Genomic DNA, 10760 nt, shown 5'->3' with positions numbered 1-10760 from the left:
ATTAAACCTTCTGGCTTACAATACAAAGTGGAACAAAATTATCACTGCAAATTACTCTAAGCAAACTATTTTCACATAGCGACTCTTCAGCAAGGAATAGGGAAGTAGGAGAGACTTAATGGAAAAATGGATATAAATAAAGGACAATCCTGGAAGAAAACCTGCAGAAAAACAACCCTAAAACAAACAACTGGAGCTATAATGGAAAAGTTTAGGCCAAAATAAATCCATGTGCAAATCCATGCAAAACATAGGCCTTAATTCAACAGGAAACCTGTCGCAATCATTAAAAATTGTGGTTAATAGATTTCCTCCATCCAATTTGACTGGAATTGAGAAATTTTGGAATATATATACACATGTCCCATAAAATCCTAATAAAATACATTGACATTTTGTAGAATTGCAAAATGTGAAAAAGTTAAGCGGCTGTGACACGGTAATAAGCTTAGAAATGTATTCAACTCAAAATGTTGTAGCTGTAATTTGCTTAGTAGAGTTAAATAAGGAAGTTAGAATTGAGGAAGCTTAATACAACCTTCTTCCCATGTTGTAGTCATTTCTCATCACCTCATTCAGGAAATCATAAGATCACTCACAAGCTACAGACATGAAGCGAATGCTTTGGCTGCCTTTTCTGCTTGTGCCCCTCTCCCGGACAGGTAAGAAATTAACATATCTTTTGGTGAATTACATACCTATTGATTCCCCAGTTCCACATTAGTAAAATGTAAATACTTGAAAGCGACTTTAATGTGACAGCAAACCTGCTATTGTTCTAAAAGACTTTAAAGATGGAAGTTACTCAAAGGTTATTTTTTGCTCTATATTCCAGGACACACACAAAAATCAGAGGGATGCTTGTTTCAGAAGCAACAGTTAATGTGGAAAAATATAGGTGAAAAAGCTGTTCTAAATTGCAGCATTTATTCACACTGTTCAGCTGGAGAACTGGAGTTCGAATGGTTTCTTGTTAAAAAGGATTCCTATAAGCGTCTTATGCAGACCCAAAGGTACAACATACAAAAAAATATTTTAAACATCGATTCTGTTAATGGCAACGACACTGGGCTTTACCTCTGTGCTGCAAAAGAGACAGAATGCTGCCAACCGTTTGTAGCAAATGGGACACTTCTTGTAGTGGGAGGTAAGGAGACCGTAACCTTGGAAAAAAATACAGCTTATCGACGCTTTGGAACTAATTTCTTCTTTTATGTTCCAGGAAAACCTAAGGTAATGCTGTGGACGATTCTTGTGTGGGTGTTATTTACCCTCTTAGCCATCTACAGCTTGGCTTTGGTTACCCTCATCATAGTAAGGAAGGTAAATCATCAATATCTCTAATGTCAACAATCATGCATACAAAACAAAAACTGAAAGTTTGCAATAAACTTTTATTTTTCTGTTTCCAGCGGGACTGTAACTTGACCTCCAGCGACAAGAGCCCTAAAACTGAAACGGTAATTGAAGTGTGTCTTTTTTTAAAATTGTGTTTCTATTGTGTAAACTGTTTTCTAAATGAGGGGAAAAGCCCATGCGTAAAAAGAGGAACAAAATCGAAGGCGCAGTAAATCCCTGACTGAAAACACCGCGACTGCAACACTCGACATACCTTCAAATACACGTGACAAAAATTAAACCTCTGCATATGTTTTATTGATCATTTGAAACATTTTCCAGCAGAATAGCGTAAGGAAGAAAACACAGTTCAGAGACGTACTGCAAGAACTCCACAGCAGGTCGATGGTGAACAAAAGGAAACAAAGCACAAGAGGAAACGGCTCCCAAGTTGGGGTAAATTATGTTGCAGCACACCAGCGTCAAAATTACTCAACAGAAACACTGCAATAACATCTACTGTTGCATTATCTTTAAACAGAAAAAAAAATGTGTTAATGTCTTTCCAGGCAGTAAGTGGGCACGGCAACATCTCTACCGACGACATCTACCAAAATGTCTAATGGTCATCTCACCCTGTTAAATAACAGGAGGATGTTACAAAGCTACGAAACATGTGTCTGAGGTGACTGTTCTGTTGCAAATGTTAGGACAAATGAGTCAGAGGACTGGTTGGATCTTTACTCAAGTTTATCAATGAAATGAGACATTTACTGCACAGTAATGATGCTGACTCAGGGTTTTCAGCAGCGTCACATTGACTGTCTCTTTCCATAGTTCTGTTCAAACTTTTTTGCTCAGTTGAACTAGTCCATGCAAGTTTATTCTTGAGCTGTAATTGGAGGCATTTATGCAGCGCAGAACAGAGGATTAAATGAGAAATAGTTGTTTTAAGCTGTCAACATAGATCCAAAAGTTGAACATGGCATGCATGCTTATGTAATAGGTGGTTTTAGACAGCAACATTAGTAAAATAATACCGTTTAGCAGTGCTGTGTAAAGATCCTATTTAAGATTTTGTTGTAAGGTTAATGTTTTCTTTCTTTTCTTTTTATTTTTAATTCAGTTTGTGAATCTTAAAAGTCCTGTCACGCTCTGTAAATGATTGACACTGTATTGCCAGAAGTTTTGGTCACTTGCTTTTAATATGAACTTTGATGACGTCCCGTTTTAATTGCAGATTTAGGAGTTTGTTCATGAGAATTTTTGAACCATTATTCCAGAAGTGCATTAATGAGGTCAGACACTGATGTTGGACGACTTTGGTCACAGTCTCATTCATCCTAAAGATGTTCTGTCGGGCTGAAATCGGTAATTTGTGCAGGGCAGCCAAGTTCTTTCACACCAGACAAGATTATCCATCACTTTATGGGTTTTGGTTTATGGTTTGGTGCCCAGTCACAGAAGTGAACATCCCAAAATTGTTCCTACACAGGCAAACATTGTTTTGGTATGTAAAGCTTCTTTCAGTTGAACTAATATTCCTTCTTTACCAAACTTTTATATTGACACAAAGTAGTCATGGAAAACCAGACTTTGGTGGGTTGCATTGTTTTCATACAGAGAGCCATGATTCATCACTGCAAAGAAGATGGTCATAATGTCTTATATATATTTTTAGAAACTGGTTGATTTTTTTTTCTATTTGAAAGAAAAAACTGCATTTTTGAACCAATAAAATACTTTTATAATTAATGTGTGAAAGAAATCTTGTATTAAAGAGTTTGTTCTGTTAGTTTTATTCTGCTACATTTAAATTTCTAACACATCAATAAGGCTTGGGATGTAGCATAGAAAATTGTTGTGATATTCCTACAAAGCCTTGAGAATAAAATGAAAATATTGCAAATGTCTCTAAAAACAGTAGAAATCGTTAAATCTTTTGAACATAAATGTTATTGCACATTGCACTGCACAATCCAGTTTTATCATAAACCTGGTTATGGCAAAGTTTTTATATGCCTTTTTCCTTTCATAGTCTTTGGTGCTGCTGCAATGCAAAGATATCATGCTGTTCTTTAAAATGCTTTCTGTTGTGCATTTGTGATAACTGATCAGCAGTTTCAGTAGAAAGTTTGGTTTCTTTAACTTCCTCTTTGAGAACTTAAAACTGCTCACACTCCATGTTCCCTCTGTGTTACATAGTACTGGACTGTGACAATAATTTGTCTATTCTGGTGTTCAAAATCAGGTTGTTAGCATTCATCTTTGTTAGGTTCTGAACCTATTCTTCATATGCTGTATGCATATCAGTCAGAAGAGCTGTTGCCTGCAGAGACACACCAGGAAGTCTGGTTCCTTGTAGGTAAAACATTAGAAAAATAAAGATGACTTTGGGGAATTTTGCTTGTTACTTTAAGAATCATGTTTAAAATTGGAAATATGTTCAAAATCTCTTTTAATAGTACTTCACAATGATTTGAACAAATAGAAGCACATTGACATTACAAAATAAGCAAATATTATCTTTATTGAACCAGTTTATATTAAAACAACTCTGATAACAAATCAGCTGTGAAGCCTTGAGTCCAGTGTACTTTTAAAGTTTCATATGTACACACAACACAGATTCATTCAGCATCAATTTCATTTGACATATACGTCTCCTACAAAGGAATGGCTCTAATCTGGTATTTAATTTTTATTTCTGCAATTGATTTTTAATCATTGTGACATTTTCTATTAAACTTTTTTCCTGTGAAACTGTGTACTGCATGTTTTCACTTGTAATTTATATTCATAAAGGTCCTTATCTTTCATGTTTTTAAAATTTTTATTCTGTTCCTTCCAGGTAAATAAAGATTAACCTATTTTTGCATACATGCTGGAGTGTGTTGTCAATATTACATGCAACTGAGCTCACTGTCATTTATTATAAACATAACTTGCATTGTTTTTATGCATTTTCTTCAACAACAATAAACAGCTATCAGAGCCTACATAAGTAAAATAAATCTACTCATTTTCTATTTTATGAGTGCATAGCTTTCAAAGAAACTTAAAATAACAGTTTTTAGCTTTATGTTAGGCCATAAAATGGAAATAAGACAAAGACCAAACCTGAAAGGCGACTGTAAAAGTGTGAAGGTAAAACATTAGACAAGCATTAGTTCAAAGGAGTCATGGGTTGTAAACTCAAAAACATTTCAAGATGCATTTCTTTTTGCAACAAAATAAGTTCTATTTATACGGTTGTTCGGTTGAGATACTTTGCTCCGTCGACTTAATGCAGTGTGGGTAATTTTGATTTATTTTTTTTTCTTAACGGATGTTGTGCAGAGGACAGCACAAGCATAGACCTAGAACAGGGGTGGGCAACTCCAGGCCTCGAGGGCCAGTCTCCTGCAACTTTTAGATGCGTCTCAACTTCAACACACCTGAGTCAAATAATGAGGTTGTTAGCAGGACTCTGGAGAACCTGACTGCACTTAGGAGGTGATTCAGCTGTTGGATTCAAGTGTGTTGAACCATGGAGACATCTAAGAGATGCAGGACACTGACCCTCGAGGAAGAGGATTGCCCACCCCTGACCTAGAATCATGACTGGGTTTGTCAGACAGATCATTTAAAGTCACAGTTAGTCAACACACATCTTATTTTTACACCACAGCTAGAAGAAACCTGACACTGTGAATGCTGGAAATCACAAGTGGAGGTTGTCCTCTTCTGATAGATTTTTTTTTTTTTTTTTTGGTATTTTTTCATCCATCCATTTTCTGTACCCTGGACAGGTTGCCGGTCTGTCACAGGGCAACACAGAGACATGATTTTGGACTGTGGGAGGAAACTGGAGTACCCGGAGAAAACCCACTCATGCACAGGGAGAAAATGCATACTCCATGCAGAAAGACCCCGGGCTGGGAATCGAACCCAGAACTTTCTTGCTGCAAGGCAACAGTGCTACCAACTGCACCACTGGTAATTTGTGCAGGGCACCACTACCAACTGCACTGCTGGTGCAGCTACCAACTGCACCAGCAGTGCAGTTGGTAGCTGCACTGCTACCAACTGCATTTGACTTTTTTAAATAAGTCAAATATTAAGAAAAGCTTGATTTCTATCTAACTCGATATTATTTCACTGAAAACTGTTATAATCACTGGGAAATAAAGTACACCCTGTTTGAGGTCAAGGCTTTGTGGATTAGGATGATCTGGTCTTCATCAGCTCCTAACATTATTTACATATAATCTAAAGTGTACAAAACATACATCAGATTCCAGTTTTTAAGAAAAGCAACACCACGAAGCCTACATAAACCCTTCCAGCTTTTGTAAAATTCAACAGGGAAAGTAGCAACAGCAAGTCTGACCAGCACCTCTCATTAGACTTTAGGACCTGTAAAAGGTCAAATTATTACCTTATAATGTCTTTAAAGAGAATGCGATTTTTCCATATCTCCCTCACCACCTATCAAATTAAAAATACATATATTTTAACAAGATTGATGAAGGAGGCCCCAGAAACACCAACAAAAAGAAACCATTTATTCACCCATCATCTAACATGTTTATCCTTCCAGGGTTGGGAGGGTTGCTGGTGCCCATTTCCAGCAGTCACAAAAACAAACCATCCAGTGAAAGCTTATCTTTTCCACCCTGAGGACACTCATACTAGGTGTCAATGTACTTGGAATCAACTGTGTGACTGTTGCGGATGGAAAATGGCCTCCAAGCCAGAACTTGCAGAATGGCGACACACATGGGTGTCAGACAGACCAAGTAGAACATAACACTGTGGAGACTTTCCAGAGCACTAGAAACAAGGAGATACAAAACAGCCATAGGTTACTTTCATTTGCAGCTGGTCCTCCCTTCAACCTGGTTCACCAGCAAACTCTTAAAAAAAAGATTTCAAAAACATTTGTTTCCTACAATAATAGTACATTAATATTGTGCCATTTCTACATTATTTATATTTAGCCCCAAAGTAAATTATTATATTACCAGCGACTTTTGAACTGAAAGAAGTAGGACACAATCTGTAGATCATTAACTGTGACTCAGCTGAAGATAAAACTATGAGAAGAAGTGGTGCAGTGTTTGGTTCAGTTGCCAGAATGTATTTTGTTCCACAAATTTCACCTTTTAAAGCATATTGATTAATTGTGGGAGTTGAACAATATGCTTACAATAACAGTTTTTAATCATTAAAACACAAGAAAACACATCAACAATTACATTTAAAAATAGTTTAGAAAATGTACTCAATTAAGAAGGAAATAAACTTAGAAGTGATTTAATAAATTCAAATGTAAAACATCTTAATCGTCACAAGGACGATGGTTTACTTGCAAATGTGTGTTTTTGGGTTAACAGTTAAGGGGTTAAACTCAGTATTTTTTATTACTTAAACATAATCAATATGGTTAATTGAGTATTTTGTGAAATATTTTCAATTTTTTGGAACTGTCTGACAGAAGTTGATTTTACTTTTGAGATGATAAACTAGTTTCCATTCTAAACAATTTATGTTTCAAAACAAAAATTCATAGCAGAGTAATTATTCACAAAAAAATTCAATTCTGTGCTTTTACAGCTTAGTAAAAGTTTTTACCGTTTATAAAATAAATAATTGTCAGTGCAATAAACTGTCTACCTTTGATTAGGCTCCTGTCCCACATCTTTCAGTTTCTCATATCCAAAGTGGTTCATGATTTTAAGGACTATCATGGGAGCCAGAGACTGAGCTGGTTTGGTGAACAGAGCATTTGTTCCAAACACCATGGAGGAGAGAGGGGAGCTAAAAAAACACAAAGAACAACACCAGTTATAATAACTTGAATGATAGTCCACCTTTATTGGAACCCAGTGAAAAGCTTTTCTAAATAAATGGTTGTTATGGAAACTGAGTGAGCTAAAGATACCACTCTTCACTGAAGTGGGCTGTCGAGACATTTATTTACATCTTTTCACATCCTCTTCACTAAGCGTGGTGGAAGATAAATATCAGTTGTAAAAAAAAGTATATCAGTATACAAGAATATTTGCCACATTTCAATTTTCTTTTTAAACTTTTTGGTTGAGAGTTTGATTGGAAATATGGATTTTAAGTGTAAATGGCAAATGGACGGACATATTATCATACTACTTAAATTTTTCATTTGCAAAAAATGAGATCATACTTTGCATAATTTTTCTACCACTTCTTCTTCCACTTGGTCTTTTACATTGAAAAAACAAACTACAGTGAATTTGTATATGAAAAGTTAAGTCATGCAATTTTCTGAAATTTTCCAAAGGAAGCCACATGAAAATGGTTGGGAACATTTGTCGTCAAAAAAGGATACCTGTTGAGTTATTTCCAAGAAAGCTGGGAAATACTGTAAACCAAATGTTCACACATGCCTTAGAATAAATGCAATACTTATGTGTTTTCTTACCTGCGTTTGTATTTCTGCAGATCCATGTCAATAATGTCCGCCAACGGCAAGCCAAAGAGACTGAAGGCTGCTTGTATTATAACCCTGCATAAATGAATCAGACCACAAAATAAGCTTATATACAAAGGACAGTCTAGAGTGCAATCAAAGCTAAAGCTTCTTACATATTAATAGTGAGGAAAAAGGCCAAGAAGTAGTAACGTTGAGGACCAAGAATAAACATGAGGACTGCCATCCCAGCCTCCAAGATAAATGTGAAGAGGATGATCTTGTAGTAGCCAAGACTTTGCAGAAGACTCTGACTACTCAAAACCAAAAGCTACAGAGGGAACAAGAGGTTAAAATCATAAATATATATTTTTTTTAAATGTGCAGAAATTTGACAGATGGACATAAAAAAAAACACACAAGAATGTGTTTTAACCAATAAAACTTGAGTATTTAGGTTCTAATTGATCCTTTTATGCAAAAGCCTGAAGCGTCTTAGAAAATGTACCTGTGGTAAGATGAATCCTGCTCCATACATGAAACTCTTGGCTAGCGACGGAAGCGCATCTGGGGGAATCAAGTGCTCCGTGAATATCATGGTGAAGTTATTAAAGAAAGCCAAAATGAACACCTGGAAGAAGTTCATGACCACAAACAGCTGGAAGTCCCTGTTGGTGAGAATCTGCCATGTCAGCGCCTTCAACATAGAGAGGGAGCACGCCGTTTTACTTGCCCCCTTGTCGGCACACTCTTGATCAACTAACTCATATATTTTACTATCAAAGCGGCTTTTACTGTAAATCCCAGTGTACATCATGCAGATGCAGCTAATTATAGCGATGAGCACCGTGAATGCCTGGAAAGCTTGGAAGTTTTCCATGTTTGTCGACACCATGCCACAGAAAAGAACGCTAGAGGACCCAATGAGAGAAGCCAGCTGAGGAAAAGACAAGAAGAGGCATAAGTAGGATGTAGTGTTTTAACTTTAAAGAGTTTAGGGAAGAGACAGTGGGCTTACCTGGTTGTATTTTATAAGTCTTAAACGATTATGGTGGTGGCTTGAAATCTCTGCAAATAAGGCACACTGTGCGAGCAGCACGAAAGTCAACAGCGCGTCAAAGGCACACAGCGCCACTGTCAGGTGTAGGCCACTCAACCAGTCACCACTCGAGTAGGTGCTCCATGGGAACCAGGCAATGAGAAAGGACAGCGAGTAGAGAGGAGCGCCATAAAGGATGGAGAGACGTCGCTGAGAGCAGCAAGGCACCCTGGAGTTATCTTGCAAGTAGCCAAACAGAGGGTCATTGACAGCATTCCACACCATGTATACCACCTGTGGGCACATATTATTTTAAACAGGTAAGGCAGGATTTATTCAGGTCGTCCAGTTAATTTGTCCAAGAACACGTTTAACAAACAATGTTTTGAGACCATTTTCAAGTCATATATAACATAATAATGCACTCAAAATGCAATAACGGCGTTTCTTTAGTGAATTAGAACTGGGTGAACTGAGAAGATTCAGGTAAAACAAATTTACAGACGAAAGTGTTTTTATTATAAATGCAAAATATACATATTATTAGTACAGTCTGTGTTTATAGAAAGATTATTGCAGCTCTAAATAAGCGCTAGTTTACTAACATGTAGTATTTCCTTGTTAATCTATTATGTGGGATTCTAATAAAATATAGAAGTTATGTAATTTCTGCAAGTAACCTAGTTAAAATGATGGAAACGTCTGGAAATGGTCACATCAGACAATAAGACATTTGTAATGAATTAGATGATGATGTTTGGAAAAAGAATCTAATTAATAGAATAGTTGATTGTAAAAGATTACTTGTGTAAATAGTCGGTTTAAGAAAGAGCAGAGTATATAATATAATCTATAACAGGATTTTTAGGTGCGCAAAAACAGGAAGTAGTTTTTGCAAACACGAGTACGTATAACAGGTGAATACGTTCACATACTCACTTGTGATTGGTGGAAAGCTGCCTCAGAGATATTGTATTTGTTCAAAAAGAGTTTGACATAGTAGAAGCTAAAAATATTGTTGATCATGGATGACCCCAGTGTAGTCATGGCATATGCAAAAGCAGCATGGTTGATCCCACAGTTTATCCATTGTCGGGCCATCCTGCTGTTTATTCCTCGAAGGCACCCAGCGGAAACTGAGGTCTCTCCTTTGTATCATGAGCGAAGAAATGCTACACGTCATGTATTGCAAAAAAGCATTCTCAAAATGTGAAGTTAGTTGATCTTATGGAGGAAAGCACGCCCAGAGTAGTTTTGGTTGTTTTCTTTTTTTTAAGTGCGTCTGTTCCCGTCAACACCACTACTGCAAGCCTGTTTGACAACAGGAAAAATCTTCACAAACTGCCTGATATCCGCGATCATGTCTAACTAGATTTCTGACTGGACCTCAGTCATGATAAACAAACAGTTGATTGGCTGCAGAAACGAATAGCACGCAGTGCTCTGTGATTGGATGATAGACAGGCCAATCCCGTAACACTGAAGACGTAGCTTATCCGCCATAATGGGAGTGGCCCGTTCTTGTGGAAATCATAGCCTATTTCAATAACTTTAGGATATTAATGAAAAATGTAATTATTTTCAATAAGAACGTGAAAAACATTATACATATAAATTACACGCGCGGATGATGTTTTGGTCCTCCATACTTTTCAAGCTATTATTTCTTTCAATTTAGTTGTTTAGTATGCTTCTATGTTAATAGAAGCATACTATCTTCTATATTAAATATCCCTTGATATTTTCAAAATCAAGGGAAAAAACGAGCCTTCTCTACTCAGATGGCACACTAAAATTTATTGAACATAACTGTATATATGATCCATAATGCACTTAAGTATACCTTTCTCTACCTCTGGCATAAGGTCATAAACAATGCAGCTGATTTACTTAATAATTGGTTACCATACATTTCTATTTATACATTAACAAATTCTGCACTTTCTTACTTCC

General features: G+C 36.5%; 1 protein-coding gene across 1 annotated transcript; it reads right to left on the bottom strand.

Annotated features, from left to right (window-relative positions):
* Positions 1 to 3836: 3836 nt before the first annotated feature.
* On the bottom strand, positions 3837 to 10449 carry mfsd13al (major facilitator superfamily domain containing 13a-like). Its single transcript, XM_008416743.2, has 7 exons — positions 9747 to 10449; positions 8787 to 9101; positions 8277 to 8705; positions 7945 to 8099; positions 7781 to 7864; positions 6997 to 7140; positions 3837 to 6153 (listed from the first exon to the last, which is right to left on the bottom strand). Exons 1-7 carry the CDS (start codon positions 9906 to 9908, stop codon positions 6012 to 6014), a joined length of 1431 nt encoding a protein of 476 aa, XP_008414965.2. The 5' UTR covers positions 9909 to 10449; the 3' UTR covers positions 3837 to 6011.
* Positions 10450 to 10760: the final 311 nt, after the last annotated feature.

This window comes from Poecilia reticulata, chromosome 8 (assembly GCF_904066995.2).
Source record: "Poecilia reticulata chromosome 8, P_reticulata-male-v2, whole genome shotgun sequence".
Lineage (NCBI taxonomy): Eukaryota > Metazoa > Chordata > Actinopteri > Cyprinodontiformes > Poeciliidae > Poecilia > Poecilia reticulata.
This window is presented reverse-complemented; position numbering and strand designations above follow the sequence as displayed.